The sequence below is a fragment of the Marmota flaviventris genome, chromosome 3 (genome assembly GCF_047511675.1).
Source record: "Marmota flaviventris isolate mMarFla1 chromosome 3, mMarFla1.hap1, whole genome shotgun sequence".
Classification (NCBI taxonomy): Eukaryota; Metazoa; Chordata; class Mammalia; order Rodentia; family Sciuridae; genus Marmota; species Marmota flaviventris.
The window spans coordinates 157,532,423-157,555,188 of NC_092500.1; the positions used below are offsets into that span (position 1 = coordinate 157,532,423).

Consider the following 22,766-nt stretch of genomic DNA (forward strand, 5'->3'; position numbering starts at 1 on the left):
ATTCATGAAATGAAGCACATCAGGTCACTAAAAAGAAAGGAGGTTCCTATTGTTGAAATAAGTAGATGAAAGTAGCATCCAGGCTGATATCTATCTATCTATCTATTTATTTTTACCTGTTGATGCTTGCAACGGAGGTTTCAACAATAATTCCAAATTCACATAGAACAGTAATCATCAGTTTGGGGACCAGACATTCCCCATATCTCGCCTGGCATTTCAGATTCCACCATGTTATAGTCTAAGTCAACCACCTTTTTGATTTTGTCGCATTGAGATGTCCCCAGATTTCTCTGCTTCAGTTTCCTCTATATTTATGCCCCAATTCCAATGTCCTTTAATATTACCTTTGCTTTTTTCTATCTTAAAATTCAGATGGAAGAGAACGATGTTAAAAGCCATATTTTCCAAATCAGCATCAGCCAGTTCTTGAGGAAAGGAAACTGAAACTAAGTGAGGCTGAGAGGAGAAAGGAAACTGAAACCTATGCCCTAGGAATAAAGACAGGCTGCAGTGCAGAGGTGCGCCCAGTCGGGACTTAGAGGTTCAGCGGCGCCAGGTCCTGAAGTTTCCACTGGAGCTCGGCGCCAGGTCCTCTCTCCTCCACTTTCCCTCGGTTAGGCTGCGTGCAGTTCAGTTGCTCTGTGGACGCTACATGTTCAGGACCTGGGATTCGGGTCCCGAGTCTGGGGTCCGGGGATCCCTGTCGGAGGTGAGGAGAGAGAGGTGCTTCAGCGCCAGCTAGGAGATGGGGAGTGTCAAAGTGAAGGATGTCCCCAGGGAAGGGCTGGAGCCAAGCTGTTCCGCGGAGGGTCGAGGTCTCTTCCACTTCTGAATGGATTGGTCGGGATAGTGGCTCCGGAGTTGCAGAAGTAGGACACCCGCTGGACTTGCAGAGGCTGCATTGCACTGACTGCTGGGTCCCAGAGGCCGGGCATGGGGAGAGGCAGAGGGAAGGGTTGGGATAGTGGAGGTGAGCGCGGAGGTTTGGAGAGGTGAGCGCGGAGGTTTGGAGAAGGAAGCGAGTACAGGCATTTGAGGGGCCCTCTTCAAGGGGAATCTGGGCTCTTGAGGTACAACTAAGGGAAGTCCAATGTGATGACCTTGGGTATTGACAGCAACAAGTATGTTTCCTCCACGCAGAACCCAGGGCCTGCTCCAGGCTTTCAGAATCTCAACCTGCACTTTAATAAGGTATCCTAAATGATGCCTATGCACCCTTAAATTTCAGTGGCTTGAGACAATTTATGGCTTACCTCTTAAGGGTTAAAGGTATTGTGTACTGCTGGGCATGGTCCCAGCATCTCTGTTGGCTGAGGCAGGCAAGAGGATCGCCATGTTTGAGGTCCTCCTGGGCAATTTAGTGAAACCCTATGTTAAAAAAAAAAAAAAAAAAAAAAGGAAGGACTGGGGATGTACTTTAGTGATAAGGCACCCCAGGTTCAATCCCTTTAGGAGCCAAGAGGCACGCATTACTTTTCTATTGTTGCATAATGAATTACCACATTTAGTGCCTTAAAACAATAAGAATTAATTGTTTCTGTGGATCTGAAGTCCAGGCAAAGGTTAATGGAGTCCTCTTGCCCAGTATCTCACTCAAGGGGAACTCAAGGGCTGTCCTCTCCTCCCAGGCCCTGGATTATTAACATAATTTTGTTGTTTCCTTGCTGGCGGTTGGTTGGGCTTACTCTGAACCTTTAGCTCCCACCCTCACTCAGGTCCCTGCCACTTGGCCCTCACCAAGTGGCTATGCCTTCCAAGCCTGCAAGACACTTTCTCCCTTGTCTGCCACCAAAGGGTCTATTACATAATGTAACCTAGTCATGGGAGAGGCTGTTCCATTAAGTTCACAGGCCTGCCACTCTCCAGGGGAGGAGATTATACAAGGCTTGTATGCTAAGGCCGTGGACCCCTGGAGACCATCTACACTTTCTGCCAGCCACCTCAGATCAGCTTCCCGGGGCGGGGTTTCTATCAGCCACTTCACCATTTTGCTCTAATACATGACCCACGGTTTCCTACTCTTCCCTTCTTCTTCCATTCTCTTGCCTTCCACTCCCATTTCTTCCTCTTTTCCGCTTCCTTTGTAAGATTTTTTTGAATCAGAATGCGAATACGATTCTGACAATACTGTAATTAGATGATATACTTTTAACGTTTCTTTAATTTCCTTATAATTTATTTGTTTGGATGTGTGTCCTGTAGAGATTTCCCCAGTCTTTTTGATGTCACTTAACATGGTTCTCTGTCCTCTAAATGTCTTGTAAATTCGTAGTCACTGCTATAGACTTGATCAGATTCAGGTTTGATTGGGGTGGGGGTATTGGGCCAGAGTTTTTCAGGGATGTTGAAGACACTTTTATTTTTGTCCTACTTTCACCTAAAAATACTAAGACCTGTTACTGCACTAGAAGCTGTAAAATGGTGAGATTCTACAGTTCCTCTTCTGTTTATTAGCTGGATTACCTCTCCCTGTGCTACTGCTTAGTAATCCAATGATACAGTACTTATAAGAAAGGCAGAACTTCTTGATTCTAGAAGTCATTTTTTTTTCACATATTAGCCTTAATTTCTATCTCTGGACTTCCTGTTGTGAAAGATGAGGAACTTAGCATGCATTCATCTATTCTTCTTTTTCCTAGACCTCTGATTCATTTTATTATTATTATTATTATTATTATTATTATTATTATTATATTATAAAGGTTTATTATGTTTTCCAGACTTTGTACTGTGAATCCAATTCTTGCAATTTGTTTCTATGTTGAGTCATAAGTGGAAAACCAATAAAGAGACAGTTACAAAATTATGTTTATGAACACATTATTCCCTGTCAAAACAGTCTATATATCTGGCTAGGAAATGTAGTTCTTGATTATTGAGACTACTATTTGAAATAGACCATGACAATTGAAATAGACTGAATTCAAAGTATTGTGGACTCCCTTTGCTTTATAGCTTAATTAATTTTTGTTTTACTGTTTCTTGATTATCCTCATGTCCCTCCCCATTTTCTGTACTTCCTTTACATAAAATTATCATTAAGATATATGGTTGGTGAAACTTCTGACTTAAAGTCTAGTTAATGTCATTTTGCCTTTTCAATGAATTGAATCACGATTTGGATGAAGAATTCTAGCTTCAAATTATTCCCCCATTAGAAATTTGAAAACATTGTTTTCTTTTATCAAAATATCCAGCATATTGCTTATTTTAATTTGTTCTAACTGTATGTCAGGCACTTATGGTAAGCCATTTGAATACATTAGTTCATACATTTAAATAACTTGAAAACAATCAGAGGGAAATAATATTATTGTCATTTTACAGATGATTAAATGCAAAAGAAAATAAATAACTAGTCTAAATAATAGAACTATAGAGTGTGCTTGAGAACTACGATTAAAACTCAGGTCATCTGTCAATAGGATTCATGAGTTTATTCACTTCACCTATGTTTTAGAATCCATTTCTTCTCAGCTCTCTGTTTCTCTATTTTTAGAGCTCTGTGAATCTAAAGTGTAGTTTTCTTTTTTATCATTATTTCTGCTCAACACTTGGAGGAACTTTTCAACCTAAATGCCTTTTTTTATTTCATTACAGTCTAATAATATTATATTGCTTTGCAAATATTGATTAATTTTTCTGTCCACCTGTTTTAGAATCCTTTTTTTTCCTTTGTCTTTTTTTCTGGAATTACCATTCTATGCCCTTAGAACTTTTTCATCTGTCATCTGTATTCCTTAGTATTTTTTCAATTATTTTTATATCTTTTTGTCTTTTATTTCTCTCCTCTAAGAAACTTCCTGGACTTTAATCCCCCGATCACTAACTTGAGATTCCAGCAGGTTCATTTTATTGTTCTGAACATTAATTTTTTTTGAAATTATGTTTTTAATTTTTATAAACACTTGCTCTGTTTCTCTTTGTGATAATATTTTATTTGATAATATATTTTTTGATTCTTTGACAATACTACTTAGAAATTTTCAAAGCTCTATTCTGTTTCTTAATCACATTAGTCATCTGATTTCTTATTTTCTTTTTGCCTCCGGTGTTTGGGGATTCGTGTGTGTGTGTGTGTGTGTGTGTGTGTGTGTGTTCATTCAGCTATTTTTCTATAGTATGCCTCTTCCTGAAATGAGGGAGAAGTGTGGATAAGAACCATGAATTCTATACAAATGTTAAGGCATGTATGTGTTTAGTATAGAGTTTAATACAGAAGCTTTCTGGTAGGGTATGTGAGAGGAGTGTAGGCAGGCAGGCTGTGGAATCCCTTGGAATCCCTTAATTGTCAAAGTAAAGAGAGTTTTATTCTGCCACCATGGTTACTGTTAAAAAATAGTGCTGTGTCCAGAAGATACCCACATCTCATTAGAAATTATGATTATTTTTATAGAAAACTATGCTGGTCTTTTCAATTTATGTGGGTTATTTCTTCAAATATTTTCTGAGTTGTCAGGACAAAAATACTCAGTTTGTTGGGGGTGAACTATTTAATATATAAAACAATTAGGTCATTATTTTGTCCTAGCAGTTCCATTAAAAAAAAGTTCTGGAGCCACTAAGGATGCTGTGAATGTCTGGAAACTTATAAATTAGCTTATTACATCTTGCAGAATCAGACACTATCCCTTCTGATGCTCTCTTTTCTTCTGTGACATCCTCAGAGTTAATTTTCTTTTGCTTGTTCAGGTCTGACTGACTTGTCTTTTTCCTTTTGAGCTGCCTAAGACTTGGAGAATTGAAGGAAGACAGCACAGCTATGTGAAGTTAGCAAGTTTTCAGGAAAATGTCTGAAGTCCTTGCCTGGGCACAGGACCCTTAATAGTCTGATCTGTGCCTGCCTTTCCAGCCTCACCTCCAGTTGGTGCTTTGCCTTGTAGAGTGACCTGCAGAGTCTCAATCTTGTCATGCAGCTCCACATTTCTGTGTATTAGACCGGTGATGATTTGCTATCTGCAACATCTTTGCTTCCATAAAATTCTTCATCTGTCCATCATACTGCATTGTTTGATTTCATTCTCCTTAATCCCCACCAGGGTGTGAGGACCACTCTCCATACCCACTTGCCTGTGTTGCAGCGAGTACAATGCCTGGCAAAGAGTAGATAATCTATCACTCACTGAAAAAGATGGTAACTGGGTGATCAGGCGACAGTGTTTATATTCCTGTTTCCATTAAGTGTTTCCTCAATGTCCCAGCCCACAAAAGAAAAAAATTTTCTTTTTTCTTCAAACTGTTTCAATTTTAAAGTCCTATACCTTCTTTCTTTTTGATTTTTTAATATTATTTTAGTTTATCAGAGTGCATCACGACTGTATGTTCTTCTTCCTTCATGTTGTGAAAAAGAAATCTACATCTACACATTCATCTGTCAATCATCTCTCTATATTTAATGTTAACAGCCTTAACACACTGTTTGGCACATGCCTATTTTGTTTCCATGACAAGATGGGTAAGTGCATTTTCTTCTGCCTCTTTCGTAGTTCTTTATGTTATCTTTTCAGACTCTTCCACCTCTCTTCTGCTGATTATTAAATATTAGTAATCCTCAAAATTAGATTTTTGCTTCCTTCTCTTGTTCCATGAGGATATCTCCTGCTGTTCAAGCAAACTAATCTATGCCAGTGGCTCCCTTACCATTCATGACTCAATTATTCAGATCTAGCTCAGACCTTGAAATTTGACTTCTAGACCTATATATTTAATTACTTACATGACATGGCCTCTGGTAAGTCTTGAAAGTCTGCAATATCAGGTTGTCCACAAATTAACTCATAATTGTTGCTTTAAGGTTACAAGGTTTCATTACAGGGTTTCCAGATGAGGAAATGACCTATCATCCATTTCATTGCATGAGCTAGAATCCTGATTCATCCTTGATGGTCCCCTTTTCCTCTCTTCTTCATCCATTACTAAATTATGTCAAACTCACCTTCTAAATTACCTTCGAAGAAATCCACATCTTTCCAGCTTTACTAACACAAACCCCCATCAAACTACGATTACGTGAAACTATCATCATTATTGTCCTGAAGAGTAGCTTTCTCTCTTCTCTACTAACAAGAATGTTACACTCTTCTTATCTATTCCCTGTACTGTCACCAAAGTCATCTTTGCAAAATGCAGTCATTAGAATGCCACCTGCTTAAAATATATCAGTGGCTAAACTTATATTCTAGGATGGAGAGAAAATCCTGTATATGCCCTCGAAGGCCCTGCATGCCCTTCTATATGTCCAGATCTGTCTAGCCCAGCGGGCCCTTCTTCACCTTCCCCACTCCATTTCCATTGGCAACTCCAAGAGCAGTTCTGTCTGTGTACCTTCATACTACAGAGTTTTTACACGTGGTGTTTTGGTGCTCCCTCTGCTTGGAATGCTACGTTCTCCTTCTTTGTTCAGTTAGTTCTTGTTTAATCCTTTGCAAACCATCTTCAGCATTACTTCTTTAGGGAAGCTTGCTCGGACCTCTTTGTTACTTTTGAGATTTTTTCCATCGTTTATAAGATTATGTGATTAATAACTATCTTTCCTGATAGTTTTTAAGCTCCTGGAGAACTAACTGCACATTGACTTGGTTCATTCTGGTATTTCCATCGACTAGTATTTTGCCTGACACATAATAGTCATTCAGAACCTATTTGTTGATAGAATAAAAATGTTCTTATTTTTCTTCTTTCTTTGCAGGTCCGCCATTTTCATTAATAATTACCTTTTAAAGGGACAAGAGGAAAGAGCATTTGGTATATATTTAATATTTGCCAGTTCAGATTGGAGACATGGCAGCAATCAGAATGGGTAATTTTTAACTTAAAATATTTATAGAATTATAAAATATAAGCTATGCAGATTTAATGGAATTAAAGTAACTGTATCACAGTTTCTAATTTCTCAAAAACCGACTTAAAAAGGTTGGACTGAAAATAATCCACTCTCTTTGTCTTTATAGATGACACTGTGTTCTCAGAGATAATATCACAGTTCATTTTGCAACAAATGCCAGAAGCTGAGTGAGTATTTTTGTAATTATATAGAGCTGTGGAATCATATATTCCCTGCTTCTTATACATCTATTTGGCCTTATTCTTTAAAAAAATATTTAGTTTTTAGTTTTTTTAAGTGGACACAATATCTTTATTTTACATTTATATGGTGCTGAGGATCGAACCCAGTGCCTCATGTATGCTAGGTGAGCATTCTACCACTGAGCCACAACCCCAGCTGTATTCAGCTTATTCTGACCTATCTATCTATATGTATCTCAATATATACATATGTACATATGTATGTAATGTAGATGCATTATAATACATCAATAGACAGCTATATAACTACACATATTCAGCTAATTCAGTTATGAATATTCAATAATAATGCCACCCAGTTTTGAGTCATTATTTAATTTATATGTGATTTCTGTTTTAATTCTGTGTTGTTTTTTTTTCATTTTAGCTATTCCAGTTTATTCAATGATTTTGTTGAATCTGAATTTTTTCTGATTGATGGAGATTCATTACTTATCACATGTATATTTGAGAAATCATTAAAGCCAGGACAGAATCTCCATTTTGTCTACCTGGTGGAACGCTATCTCATGGATCTTAATAGTAAAGGAGGGCAATTTTCCATAGTTTTCTTCAAGGTAATTTGACAATTGAGTTCTTTTCTATGATTTGAGTTTCCAATCCAAAATTTTTTAAATTATTTTGTACTTTTTTCTTTTATAACCAAGTAAATGTATTTTTAAAAGTTTAGAATATTTAAGGGGAGAAAAGAAAAAAAATATTAGCCACAGTCTTAATATTCTCAAATCACAACACTTAACCTTATATTTTTTATTTTCAATTATGGAACTTTATTGTAAGGACACACACATTCATGAAGGTAGATGAGAAATCTCCTCATCAGTAGTCCATCTGATCTCTGGGTTGTAATTCGCCAGTTCTGAGAACTATTTCTGTCTTCAAAACTCAGCAGTAAGTTTATTTGAGCACAAAATAATATGTGTTTTTGCCCAGCAAAACCCACCAACTGTTCTTGGTTATTGTTTGCTCTATAGTAAGTACGTTTGAGAGAACCTTATTTAGTGATCTTTTTCTGATTAAAATATAATTAATAAAAATTTTACAATTTTGAATGTATAACCATATCACCCCTTCCTCATTCTTTTCCTAAAGGAAAGCTAACTACCCAAGGAGTTTGGTGTGAGTCTGTTCAGTCATTTCACAACCCACATTGTTGTTATATTTTTGAACATTGCTGGTTGCCTACTAGCAATATTTTGAATGAAGAGCTAGGGTTCTGGATTAATGTATACAATTTATTTGGCTATGCAAATTTTGGTCTTTTGAGAGGAACTTTTGCTCCCTAAGGGAGGTCATAATGGGTTAAAACAGTCCTCTAGAGCAATGTGATCCATCTCAGTTCTCCATTCCAGATAATTTCTATCTATCACTGCTTTTTATATAATTTCTCTTGTCTCTTTTGCATTGAGATTGGAGAGGGAAAGATTTAGATAATGCAAAGAAAGACTGAGGTAAACCCTGAGTAAACCCTGAGTATTATTGTTTTGCTTTGCAGGGGAAGCATTTTTTAAATCTGAATTGTAATTTATGGCATATTGATATGAAGGGCAGTCAAAGTTTTAGGGTTTATTTTCAAGATTATATGACAGAACAAAACAGTTGGATTTGATTCCTGTAATGTCATTAATGGTATGTCTTCACCAACAAAAGTAGAAAAACACTACATGATCATTTTAAAATAATGTACTTCATCACCTTCTCCACAGGATGCTGAGTACGCATATTTCAACTTCCCTGAACTTCTTTCTTTGAGGACCGCTTTAATTCTTCATCTTCAGAAAAATACCACCGTCAATGTTTGCACTAACATTTCTGGATGCTTATCAAATGAGTGGAAAATTTTCTTGGAAGAGAATTGCCCATATTTTCTGGTAGTCGCAGATGAAGGCCTGAACCATCTGCAAACAGATCTTTTCAACCTTCTCATCATTCAGTCCTGGTCCATGGAGGTCAACGTCGTGCTTTTCTCAGGCCAGTCATCTGATATTCTCCGACTTTATGGCTACCTTATGCCAAGCAACTATAGGAATCAGGTGTTTTTTAGGAAGGTAATTTATATCAAAAAAGCAACATTTATATTAAAAATTTCTAAATTAATCGACTCAATTTTCTTTCCACTTCCTACTTGGGAATTATCATGGGCTTAACAGAGAAGTATAGAAAACTAATAATAATGATCATTATCATAGTAATAAATAGTATTAATACATATTGTTATTCAATAGTGCTTGGCTCTTCTCATGAATGATTTTTATTTAACTTGTTCAACAGTCCCATAAGGTAGTTGGTAGTATCATCTATATTTTATAGATGAGTAAGTAGATACTTGAATAAGTAATCTGTTCATTATTAACATTGAAAGAGTAAGAGAACAGAGTTGAAAGGACACAGTATGACTCCAGCCCCGATGTCCTTAACTACTGTGAGGCATACTGACTCCAGTTTAATAAAGGTAGAAATTGTATTAAATTGGAGGCAAAAGTTCTGTCTTTATTGCTGAGATATACTATTAAAATGATAGTTAATATGATGACCTCAATAAGAACACAATAGAGTGAGCTAATAAGAAAAAAAAAAAGGAACTGAGATAAGTTTGTTACTTCGTTGAAATTCTCAGAGTAAAAAATGTGTAGTGACTTTATAAATAAATCTTGTTTCTATTTATTTTTCACTACTTGTAGTAAATTCTGAATATGAAGTTCATTCTACAGTTGATCACAATAATTTTTGATCAATTAATTTTTTATCACTCTTTGAGAATTGTGTCAAAACCCAGGTGACTATCATAAAATGTTAAAATAGTTTATTTTGCTTTAGTTAGTATTCCTATCATCAAACTATTTCCACCTTTGGTTGCCTACTGTGAGCAGGAACAACCCTGGCACTTGTTTTTATATTGAGAGGGAGGAAGTATTGCTAATCAGTTCATTGTATTCTGTTAGAGTGATTTCTGAATCTGTTTTAACAGTGTCCTGCAAACATTCTGGCCAATCTCTCCTTAAGGACACTTTTTTAATTAGAGGATTTTATTCATGGTAAAATGATTTATCTCCTAATTTTTTGGAATTTAAAGAGGTATTTAATCAATCAATTGTGGACACCTTAAATAGAATTAGGAACTCAATAAAATGCATTTTATTAATCCAATTGAGGAGCACTTGAAATATTAGTAATGGCAGTTGCGAGGATGATGGGTACCTGTGGAGAGGTTATGCTATTTGCTATTCATTTAATGCAACATGTTTTATTACAATATATATGTTTTAAATAGGTAGTTATGTTTGACATTTTGTCATAATAAAGTACATTCCATTAAATGCGCATGATGATTTTTTGGGGGGTGTTGGAAATGTTCTAAAATTAGCTTGTGATGACTGTTGCACTATTTGGTAAATTTGCTAAAAGCCTTGAATTGGACATTTAAAATGAATGAGTTTTATGTTATTTTATTTATACCTTAATGAAATTATTGAAAAATATAATGCATTATTTTCCTAGGAAAGATAAAATAGTACTCTTTGGCAAGCTTACAAAACATTGCTGACCATCTGCAATTATGTTAGTACAGTTTCTATTTTTACTGAAAATATATTATAACATAATTATACCTTAAGTATCTGATTTTCTGTAGTTGGAAAATAATTTTATATTTGATTTATGGCAATTTATCTGACTTTCCTCTGTCTTGCAGAATTCAGGAAGCATTTTCAAGACTTACAAAACCCTGCTTAAACAATTGGAAAAATGCAGAGTTTTAGCCTTAGAACCTCTTTTGGGAAATTTAAAATGGGAAAAGATGATGAAAGAGGTAATGAAACTTTAAATTTTTTATTTGAACTGATTTTTTAATTATAAAAAAGCTTAAAAATATGTAGATTTTTCATAATTCCCCCCCTCCTTTCCCTGATGCTAATTTCTTTCTTTCTTTTTTTTTTTTTTTTTGTGGTGCTGGGGATTGAACCCAGGGCCTTGCGCATGCCCTGCCCTGATGTTAATTTCTAATGTAGCCATGTGCATTAATCAAAACCAGGAAATTAATATTGGGATGGTACTGTTAACTAAGTTTCAGACCTTATTGAGTTTCACTAATTTTTGTGACTAATATACTTTTTCTGATTTAGAATTGTATATAGGATACCCCATTTACTTAATTGCTATGTCTTCCCGGTCCCTTCCAGTCTGTAATCATTCTCAGAGTTTCCTTATCTTTCATGACCTTGACAGTTTTGAAGAGTATTGATGGTGTGTTTAAAATATACTTCAGTTTGGGCTTGCCTGATGTCCTTTACTGTTTGGAATGAGGTTATGCATTTTTAGCAAGAATGTCACTGAATTAATTCTGTGCTCTTAGTGCATCATAGCAGAGCTCATGATGTTGGTGTGTCTTAATATTGGCTAAGTTGCTTGGTGCCTTGAGAGCTTTTTCCTGGTGAGAAATTATTATTTTCCCTTTAGAGTTCATAAATATTTTCAGTAATGTTCTTTGTGACAATGCAAATTATATTTTTTCTTACACTTTTTCTAACTAATTCTAGCCACCATCAGTGAAACTTTTGTGCAGTTATTTTGGATATTTTTGCCTAATGCTGATTTTCTATTTCACTCTTTGCTATGTTCCATAACTGGAATTCTATTTCAAGAGAGCAGTCCTAATTCTGCAATTTGTTTGTTTATTTGGTTAATTATGTCAATGTAGACTAATGGGTATTTATTTTATAAGTTAAAATTCAGTATTATAATTATTTTAGTGCTCAGATTGTTCCAGGTTTGAACATTGGAAGCTCCTCCAGGTTGGCACCTGCCTTCCTCTATAAGACTCTAATCTTTGGGGACATTTTCTTACTTTTTGAAATCCCCAAATGTTCTGGTCTTGTCTTACATTTTTCCTGTCCCAGCCCTGAAATTAATCATTTATCTTATGGGTTCTGGTTGTTTTTATTGGAAAATGGCAAAAAGAAGCCCAGATATGGGAACTCTGTTCATTGCTACTGAAGTATCATTGCTAATAGGTCTTCCCAGAAGACAGCGCTGGTAAATGTATGTATACTAATCCTTGTGTGTGCAAATGTCTATATTTTAATTATCTGAATTTCCACCTTGGTATTTACCTACTTACCTTTCTATATTAAATATCATGTGTTCATACTGTTTTCTTTCACTTCAATTCAATTCCATATGTTCATTTTATTCCTTCCTTTATCTGTAATTTCTTTCTTGAATTGTGAGAAATCCAGCTTTCATTGTCTGCAATATATGTACTTATTTGTTCAATTCTAGTACACACATAAACTAGTTTTAGAATTGTCAACTTTATCCTGTGGGAAACATTCCCTAAGCAGATTAAAGAACTTTTGCATAAATAGTTTTATCTGTAGCTCTTAAATATGTCAATATACTGTTTTTCAAAGTTATTTAGGTTAATTTTTCTTGTCCATCTATTACAATATCTTATAGGTATTAATTAGTATTTTCCTCTCTTTTTGCACTTAATAGAATATTTTGGAAATCATTTTAAAACAGTTTATACATATCAGCATTATGTTATATAGCTGCATAGTACTTCTAGGTGTGAACATACTGTATATTTTTTTAGTTATTCTCTTAGGAATAGGATTTACTTTGTTTTTTAATACTTTGAAATTACAATCTATGCTCTAATGAATAACCATATCATGTGTATTTTTGTACTGTTGGAGGTTTATCTTCAGATTAGACTCTAGAAATAGCATGCTGAAAGAAAAGATAAGTGGAGATAAAGTTTAGTTAGGTATTGTCAAAGTTCCTAATGGAAGAAGGAATAAGAAAACTGATTTTTACAGGCATTTTTGGGTTTGACTCTGAACTGTTTTTACATGTTACAAATATTAACTCTTTGCATATAAAAGACGTATGAATATTTTCTCTCGATACGTCAGTTGACTTCATTTGTCATGCACTTAAAAATATTTAATGTTACTTTTATTAATCTTTTTGGGGGAGATTGTCTTAGATTTTAAGTCATCGATAGAATTCCTTATACAAAGGAAGGAGAAAGTTGTCTAAGATTTCTCATATTTATATTTTCCACATTCTTATTCATGATCCATTGGAGTTTATTCTTGTGTGTAGTGTGAGATGTGGATATAATTTTTGAGTTTTTCAAATGACTACTCTGTGCTTTTTGTTAAAAAGATGTCTTTCTCCAAATTATTTGAGATGAAACCTGTTTGTATACTAAATTTCTTTATGTATTTGTAATAATACTGAACTTTACACTCTATTCCACTATTTAGTTGCACATTCTATGCTCTTTTGATTATAAAGACTTTGTGGTATTTTTAACGTCTCATTGGGCTAGGTTTTCCACTTAAATGTAAGTTTTTCATTGTAAGTTTTTCTCTTACAATGGTCTCAAAACTATTCTTGCATGTTTATTTCTCCATGCGAAATTTTGTTCTCAACTTGTTTATGTCAAAAAATAACTATTGATATTTTTATTGGATGGTATTAAATTTATAAATTCAATTGGGAGAGAATTGGCATTTTTATAATGATGAGTTGTTCCAGGCAAGCAGAAGGAATGTATTTACGTTTCTGGAAGTCAACTTTTGTCTCTTTCAGAATTTGAAAAATTTCTTCATATACATTGTATATAATTCTTGTTAATTTCTTCCTAAGTAGGTGATCTTTTTTGTTGCCATTGTAAGTGGAATTTTCTCTGTCATTATGTTCTCTACTTTTTTTCTTGTTTATGCTTATGAAACCTGTTGGTTTTTATATGTGAATTTTACTCTAAGTTTCATCAAATTCTTTATTTTGACTTTTTATTTTTTTGGTACTGGGGATTGAATTCAAGAGCACTCGACCACTGAGCCACATTCCCAGCCTATTTTGTATTTTATTTAGTGACAGGGTCTCACTGAGTTGCTTAGTGCCTTACTTTTGCTGAGGCTGGCTTTGAACTCTCGATCCTCCTGTGTCAGCCTCCTGAGCCACTGGGATTACAGATGTGTGCCACCATGCGTGGGAAATTATTTTATTTTGTTTTTTGTTTAGTTTTTATCATTGATTTTATGGGGTTTCCCATATCATATAATCTGTGAAAAGACAGAAATAATTTTGTTTTTTCTTTCTCCATTCTTATGCCTCGAATTGCTTTCTTCAGTCTGATTGGATTAGTTAATGAATATAGTGGATAATAGCAGAGATAGTGAGCATCTTTGTCTTATTCCTGGTTTTAGTGGAAATGTCTTTAGTGTTTCTCATTAAACAGGACTAAGATTATCTATCTATCTATCTGATCTATGATGTTAAAAATTTAGCCCTAAGCTTCTATTTTTGAGTATTTTTATCATAAACGAATATGTGTTGAAAGTGCAGATATAATCATAACTTTTTCTCTTAGCTTTATTAGTACTCTACGTGATATTAATAAATTTCCTTACATTGAAGCAACTTGGCATTCCTGGTATAAATACTATTTAGTCATGATGTATCACTTTCTTAATGTGGTATTGGATTCTGTTCACTGATACTTTGTTTAGAATTTTTGCACTGGTATATCTGAGGGATACTTTTCTGTAATTGTCTATTTTTATGTTGTCAGTGTTTTATATGCATCATAAAAAGAATGTTTTCCTTTTTTTAATAGTCTGAAATTATTTATAGATCTTTGGAATTATTTGGTTCTTAAACATATGATAGAGTTGTGTTGGATTATCATTGAAAATAATAGCTCTGTGAATCGTTTTGTTTTTTAGTGTCTGAAATTATTTCATCTGTCATTTCCACAATCTCCTCTAAAAATTTTTAATTCATACTTTATGTCATTTGATTGTTTTCTTAACTTTCATCAGTGCTGCTTATTACATTTTTAATTGTGGCTGTTCTCCTTTGAGCATGTTGAATACATTCTTTATTTCAGGGTAGCTTTACATTTTCTAAGATTATTTTGCTGAATTAAACTATTTAATTTGTTCATTTTTCTCTCTCTTTCAATTCTGTCCCTAATTTGACAGTTGCTGAATCAAGATCATTTTTCATATCATAAAACACTTATTTTAGTTAACCTTATTTAGATTATAGACTTAGATTGCTTGTGCTTTATGGTGGTTGTTATTTTTTGGTATTGATAATGACATTTCCCTTAGTTAATTTATGTCAGATTTTGTATCAGTTAATTTATGTTGGAATTTTGAGTTTTGCAAGAGTTCTCCACTCCATTTTCATTATATTGATTTCATGATATTTTCATTCATCAGGTATTTGAAAACTGGATTTTTACAAATAACTCTTTGATGAACATCTTGGTGCATAGATCTTGGTGCACAGTTTGGATTATTTGGATTATTAGGCTAGATCCCTAGAACTTGGATAGCCAATCAGAAAGTATTAACAATTTAATGCTAATTATATGTATTACCAAATACCCTTGCATTAAGCCTGTATCTATTCATACTCTCATTAATAAAGTATAAGAGAAACGATACCTTACATGATTTCCTGCCTATTAACCTTAAAATGTACTTTGTTAACTTGAAAGTAAAATACACTAATTATTTTTGTATTATTAAAAAACTAAATATTTTTATATTTGTATAATATCTATATTTCATTAGAGAATTATAGACTTATTAAAGGCTTGGACATTTTCTTATTGATTTACAGATTCTCTTTACATCTTTCTAAAAAATTATTTTAATTATTCTTATGTTAGTTATATATGACAGCAGAATGCAATTCAATTCATATTACACAAATAGAACACAATTTTTCCTGTCTCTGGTTGAACACAAAGTAGAGTCATACTATTCGTGTTTTCATACTATTCGTGTTTTCATACATGTTCTTAGGGTAATAATGTCCATCTCATTCCACCGTCTTTCCAACCCTCATGTCTCCTCCCTTCCACTCCCTTCCCTTTGCCCTGTCTAAAGTTCATCTATTCCTCCCACGCTCCCCTCTCCATCCCTATTATGAATCAGCATCCTTATATCAGAGAAGACATTCAACCTTTGGTTTTGGGGTATTAGTCAACTTCACTTAGCATTATATTCTCCAACTCCATTCATTTACTTGCAAATGCCATAATTTTATTCTCTTTTAATGCTGAGTAATATTCCATTGTGTATATATACCACATTTTCTTTATGAATTCATCTACTGAAGAGCATCTGGGTTGGTTCCACAGTTTAACTATTGTGAATTGTGCTGTTATAAACATTGATGTGGCTGTGTCCCTGTAGTATGTAGTAGTCCTTTGGGTATAAACCAAGGAGTGGGGTAGCTGGGTAAAATGGTGGTTCCATTCCCAGTTTTCAAAGAAATCTCCATACTCCTTTCCAAAATGGCTGCATATTTCCACATTTCCAGTGAATTTCATGCAGTCCCACCAGCAGTGTATGAGTGTGCCCTTTTCCCCACATCCTCGCCAACACTTACTGTTGTTTATATTCTTAATAGCTGCCATTCTGACTGGAGTGAGATGAAATCTTAAAGTGGTTTTGATTTGCATTTATCTAATTGCTAGAGATGTTAAACATTTTTTTTCTATATTTATTGATTGATTGTATATCATCTTCTGAGAAATGTCTGTCCCATTTATTGATTGGGTTATTTCCTTTTTTGGTGTTAAAATTTTGAGTTCTTTATATATCCTAGCGTTTAGTGTTCTATCTAATGTGGATGTGGTAAGAATTTGCTCCCATTCTACAGGCTTTCTCTTTACTGTACTAATTATTTCTTTTGCTGAGAATAAGCTGTTGAGTTTGAATCCATCCCATTTATTGATTCTTGATTTTAATTCTTGCGCTACAGAAGTCTTATTAAGGAATTCAGGGGCCTAATCTGATGTGATGGAGATTTAGTTCTAATTTTTCTTCTATTAGGTGTAGGGTCTCTAGTTTAGTTTCTAGGTCCTTGATCCACTTGAGTTGAGTTTTGTGCATGGTGAGGGATAGGAGTGTAATTTCATTTTGTTGCATATGAATTCCCAGTTTTCCAGCACCATTTGTTGAAGAGACTGTCTTTTCTCCAATATATGTTTTGGTGCCTTTATCTAGTGTGTGATAACTGTATATCTGTGGGTTTATCTCTGTGTCCTCTATTCTGTACCATTGGTCTACAAGTCTTTTTGGGTGCCTATATCATGCTGTTTTTGTTACTATAGCTCTGGAGTATAGTTTAATGTCTGATATAATGAAGCCACCTGCTTTATTCTTCTTGCTAAAGATTGCTTTAACTATTCTGGGTCTCTTATTTTTCCAGATGAATTTCATGTCTGCCTTTCCTATTTATTTTTTTTATTAATTATTTTTTAGTTGTAGGACACATTACCTTTATTTTATTTATTTATATGGTGCTGAGGATCGAACCCAGTGCCCCTGTATGCAAAGAAAGCACAGTACCACTGAGTCACAACCCCAGGCCCTGCTTTTTCTATTTATATGAGGAATGTCATTGGGATTTTGATTGGAATTGCATTAAATCTGTATAGTGCTTTTGGTAGTATGGTCAGTTTGACAATATTAATTCTGTCTGTCCAAGAACAAGGGAGATCTTTTCATCTTCTAAGGTCTTCTGTAATTTCTCTCTGTAGTTCACTATATAGATCTTTCACTTCTTTCATTAAGTTGATTCCCAAGTAATTTATCACTGATATACAGAAATGCTTTTGATTTATGGGTGATGATTTTATGTCCTGCTATTTTGCTGAATTCATTTATTAGTTCTAGAAGTTTTCTGGTGGAATTTTTTGGGTCTTCTAGGTATAGAATCATATCATCAGCAAATAGTGCCAATTTGTGTTCTTTTTTTCCCTTTTTGTATCTCTTTAATTTCTTTCATCTAATTGCTCTGGCTAGTGTTTCAAGAACTATGTTAAATAAAAGTGGTGAAAGAGGGCATCCCTGTCTTGTTCCAGTTTTTAGAGAGAATGCTTTCAATTTTTCTCCATTTAAAATGATGTTGCCCTGGAGCTTAGCACAGACAGCTTAATAATGTTGAGATAAGTACCTGTTACCTCTAGTTTTTCTAGTGTTTTGAACATTAAGGGGTCCTGTGTTTTGTCAAATGCTTTTTTTCTGCATCTATTGAGATTATCATATTACCATTATCTCTGAGTTTTTTGACGTGATGAATTACATTTATTGATTTCCACATGTTGACCCAAACTTGCATCCCTGGGATAAACTCCACTTGATTGTGGTGCACTATCTTTTTGATATGTTTTTGTGTTTGATTTACCAGAATTTTATTGAGAATTTTTGCTTCTATGTTCTTTAGAGATATTGGTCTGAAGTTTTCTTTCTTTAATATGTCTTTGCCTAGTTTTGGAATCAGGGTAATATTGGCCTCATAGAATGAGTTTGGAAGTGTTCCCTCTTTTTCTATTCATGAAATAATTTGAGGAGTATTGGTATTAGTTCTTCTTTAAAAATCTTGTAGAAATCAGCTGTGTATCCATCTAGTCCTGGGCTTTTCTTGGTTGGTAGGCTTCTGATGGCATCTTCTATTTCATTACTTGAAACTGATCTGTTTAAATCATGTATATCATTCAGGTTCAGTTTTGGCAAATAATGTGATGCTAGAAATTTGTTGATATCCTCAGTATTTTCTATTTTATTGGAGTATAAATTTTCAAAATAATTTCTAATTTTTTCTGTGTTTCTGTAGTGTTTGTTATGATATTTCCTTTTTCATGATGGATGTTAGTAATTTGAGTTTTCTCTCTCCTTCTCTTCATTAGCATGGTTAAAAGTTTATCAATTTTATTTATTTTTTTTCAAAAAACCAAACTTTTGTTTTGTCATCTTTTTTTTTCAATTGTTTCTTTTGTTTTAATTTCATTGACTTCAGCTCTAATTTTAATTATTTCCTGTCTTCACCTGTTTTTGGTGTTGATTTGTTCTTCTTTTCTAGGGCTTTGAGATGTAATGTTAGGTCATTTATTTGTTGACTTTTTCTTCTTTTAAGGAATGAACTTCATGCAAAGAACTTTCCTATTAGTATCCTTCATAGTGTCCCAGAGATTTTGATATCTTGTACCTGTGTTCTCATTAACCTCTAAGATTTTTGTAATCTCCTCCTTGATGTCTTTTGCAACCCATTTTTCATTCATTCAATGGCATATTATTTAATCTCCAGGTGTTGGAATAGCTTTTATTTTTTATGTTAACACTGATTTCTAATTTCATTCCATTATGACCTGATAGAATGTAGGGGAATATCTCTACTTTTTTGTATTTGCTAAGAGTTGCTTTGTGGCATTATATATGGTGTATTTTAGAGAAGGATCCATGTGCTGCTGAGAAGAAGTGTATTCGCTTGTTGAAAGATGAAATATTCTATATATTTCAGATAAATCTAAGTTATTGATTGTTTTATTGAGTTTTATAGTTCTTTGTTCGGATTTTGCTTGGAAGATCTATCCAGTGGTAAAAGAGGTGTGTTAAAGTCACCCAGAATTATTGTGTTGTGGTCTATTTGACTCTTGAACTTGACAAGAGTTTTTTTGATGACTGTAGATGCTCCATTGTTTGGAGGCATATATATTTATAATAGTTATGTCTTTTGATGTATAGTTCCCTTGAGCAGTATGAAATGTCCTTCTTTATCCCTTTTGATAAATTTTGGCTTGAGTCTACTTTATTTGATATGAGGATGGAAACCCCTGCTTATTTCTGCAGTATAAGTGAGTGGTATGTTTTTTCCCAATCTTTCGCCTTTAGTCTGTGGATGTCTTTTTGTATGAGTCTCTTGGAGGCAGCATATTGTTGGGTATTGTTTTTTAAATCCAATCTGCCAGTCTATGTCTTTTGATTGGTGAGTTTAGGCCATTAACATTCAGGGTTATTATTGAGACTTGATTTTTATTTCCAGCCATTCTTGTTTATTTTTTGGTATTTAACTGACTTAGTTTCTTCTTTGATTAGTTATTCCTTTAGTGTAATCCCTCCCTCTGCTGATTTTCATCATTGTTTTTCACTTTCTCTTGTTGGAATGTTTTGCTGAGGATGTTCTGTAGTGCAGGCTGTCTAGTTATAAATTCTTTTAACTTTTGTTTATCATGGAAAGTTTTTATTTCATCATCAAATCTAAAACTTAATTTTGCTGGATATAAGATTCTTGGTTGACATCCATTTCCTTTCAGAGCTAGGTATATGTTGTTCCAGGATCTTCTAGCTTTCAGGGTCTGGGTTTAAAATTCTGCAGATATCTTAATTGTTTTCCCTCTATATGTAATGTGTTTCTTCTCTCTTATTCTGTATGCTAGGCATTTTCATTATAATATGCCTTGGTGTGGATTTGTTGTGATTTTGTACATCTGGTGTCCTGTAAGCCTCTTGTATTTGGTTTTCCAATTCATTCTTCATGTTTGGAAAAAATTCTGATATTATTTCATTGAATAGTTTGGTTTGAAAGTCTGTGTCTTCCTCTATCCCAATAACTCTTAAATTTTGTCTTTTTGTGTCATATTTCTTGAATGTTCTGCCCACTTAACATCTTCACTGTGATCTACATTCTTTTTGAGATTATATATTCTGTCTTCAAGTCCTGTCTTCCAAGTGGTCTAATCTGTTGGTGATGCTTTCTATTGAGCTTTTAATTTGGTATATTGTTTCTTTCATTTCAAGGATTTCTGTTTTTTTTTTTCAGAACCTCCATCTCCTTATTGAAATAATCTTTCGCTTCCTGTATTTGCTTATGTAACTCTTTATCAAAATGATATTTTGCTTCCTGTTTTTGTTCTCTTATATTATCCTTTAATTCACAGAACATTTTAATTATGTACATCCTGAACTTTGTCATTTCTTGTGTTTTGCTGGCCATGGATCCTAATAATGTAGTATCTTGATTTGTTTGGGGCACTTTTTCTCTTTTTTTTTTTTTTCCCAAGTTGTTTGTGTGTCTTTCCTTCTAGCACTGAGGATCTGCAGCATTACCCTTTTTTTATGCTTTAGGCTTATAGTGCTCCTGCCGGATTCCAATACCTCTTCTTTTAGGGGAAGAACAATGTTACCAATACAAGCAATATAAAACCTTAAACCAAATTGTTTCTATTAAAGCATTTACAGTTTTGTTATAATATACAGAAATGGTGAGTTCAATTAATTTCTACAATATTAAACAGCAGGTTTGCAAAAGGGTTTATAGTTTCCGATAAAGTGTGAAAAGGGAATCTAAAGAAGATGGTTAGTAGCAGGGGAAGGGAGACGAAATGATTTTGGGGAGACAAGTAAGTGGGAAGACAAAAGAGTATATCAAACAAACACAGATAAATATTAAGAAAAACAAAAAGTACAAAAATAGGAAATAAAAGAATATACAACACAACAGTAATATACTATTCAGACATCCCAGTCCTTAGTATCCTAATTCATGCAAAGTACTTGGTTTCACCAATGTTGGGATGTGAGGGCGGCAGAATAGAGAGGGAGGAAAAAAAAGTCTTAAAGGAAGAAACAAGGATTGTTTTAGTTGGAGATCAGTATGTTTCCTGCTTCCCTTTTCATCCAATAGGCGGGGTCATCTGTTGTGAGCTGGTATCTCACAACACATATGTGAAGGTTTCCAGGCTGGGAGGGTTGGTCTTGGGTGCAGAGCACCTGGAAGTGGGGTGTGGCACCAGCTGATCCCTGAGAAGAGATTGCATCCCAGGGATCTCCTTTGGGGACCGCTTGTGTGATGTGGGCACCTGGTCTTATCTCCTTATATCACCGATAGACCTCATAGTTCCTTGTCTCTAATTTATTCTCTAAACTGTATCTCACTCACCCACTCCCTTTCTATTCCTGATCAGGGACCTTTCTCTCAGGAGGTCTTATGGGTTGTACTCTAGGGGCTGCAAACCTGTCTTGGAGAGTTATTTTGTATTGGGCAGTCACTGTGCGGGGTTAGCAGCTGGGGACTATGGATACCTGCCCAGCTGGTGTTCTAAGCTGGGATTCGCCACAACTATAGGTAACAACGAAGGTGTCCCAAGATGGAGGCGTCTGCTTTCAGTGATGGAGTGTCAGGTTGGATTGGGGGGCCCAGTCAGTGGCATTGGGCGATGTGTTCAAAGATGCAGCTCAGACCCAGTGTGGGCTCTACAGGTGTCAGGGGGGCTGTGCTGGGCCTCATTCTTTACATCTGCATTTTAATGATTTCATTGAAATTATTTTCCCACTTAAAATTTTGTTTGTAGTGTTTTAATAGAAACAATTATAGTTTTACATTTATAGTTTTATAGTCCTATTTATCTGTTTTTTTTTTTCTGTATGGTTTATCCTAGTAAGATCACTTATGGATAAACATATTCATTTAGAAATCTAAATGCAATCACAAGTTACATTTTGCTTCTGTGACAGGCCTGTGAGACTATATCTCTGCTGAAGCAAATCTGGCCCGAAGGATCTGACATTCGACGTGTCCTCTGTGTTACTTCATGTTCGCTGTCTTTAGGAATGTATCATTGCTTTTTAGAAAACAGAAAGAAGTCCTCCTCTGGTCAGGTAAGTGACATCCAACAGGTGTGCTTCTTCTTCTTTTTTTTTTTTTTTTTAGTATTTTTTAGATGTTGATGGACCTTTATTTAATTAATTTATTTATTTATATGCGGTGCTGAGAATCGAACCCAGAGCCTCACACATGCGAGGCAAGCGTTCTACCACTGAGCCACAAGGTATGCTTGTTTTACCTCTCCTGGTAAAACAAGG

General features: G+C 34.5%; 1 protein-coding gene across 3 annotated transcripts in view; it reads left to right on the forward strand.

Annotated features, from left to right (window-relative positions):
- The first annotated feature begins 505 nt into the window (after window positions 1–505).
- Window positions 506–22,766, forward strand: part of Ddx60 (DExD/H-box helicase 60) — a 100,742-nt gene continuing 78,481 nt past the window's right edge. For 2 of the 3 annotated variants that reach the window (XM_071610541.1, XM_071610540.1), the window contains exons 1-7: window positions 506–712; window positions 6,692–6,802; window positions 6,954–7,014; window positions 7,457–7,646; window positions 8,796–9,137; window positions 10,781–10,897; window positions 22,419–22,562. In XM_071610541.1, the coding sequence (XP_071466642.1) occupies window positions 6,784–6,802; window positions 6,954–7,014; window positions 7,457–7,646; window positions 8,796–9,137; window positions 10,781–10,897; window positions 22,419–22,562 (873 nt within the window). In that variant the 5' untranslated portion in view covers window positions 506–712; window positions 6,692–6,783. The remainder of the gene's footprint in view (window positions 713–6,691; window positions 6,803–6,953; window positions 7,015–7,456; window positions 7,647–8,795; window positions 9,138–10,780; window positions 10,898–22,418; window positions 22,563–22,766) is intronic. The other variant, XM_027927010.3, reaches the window with a different exon arrangement.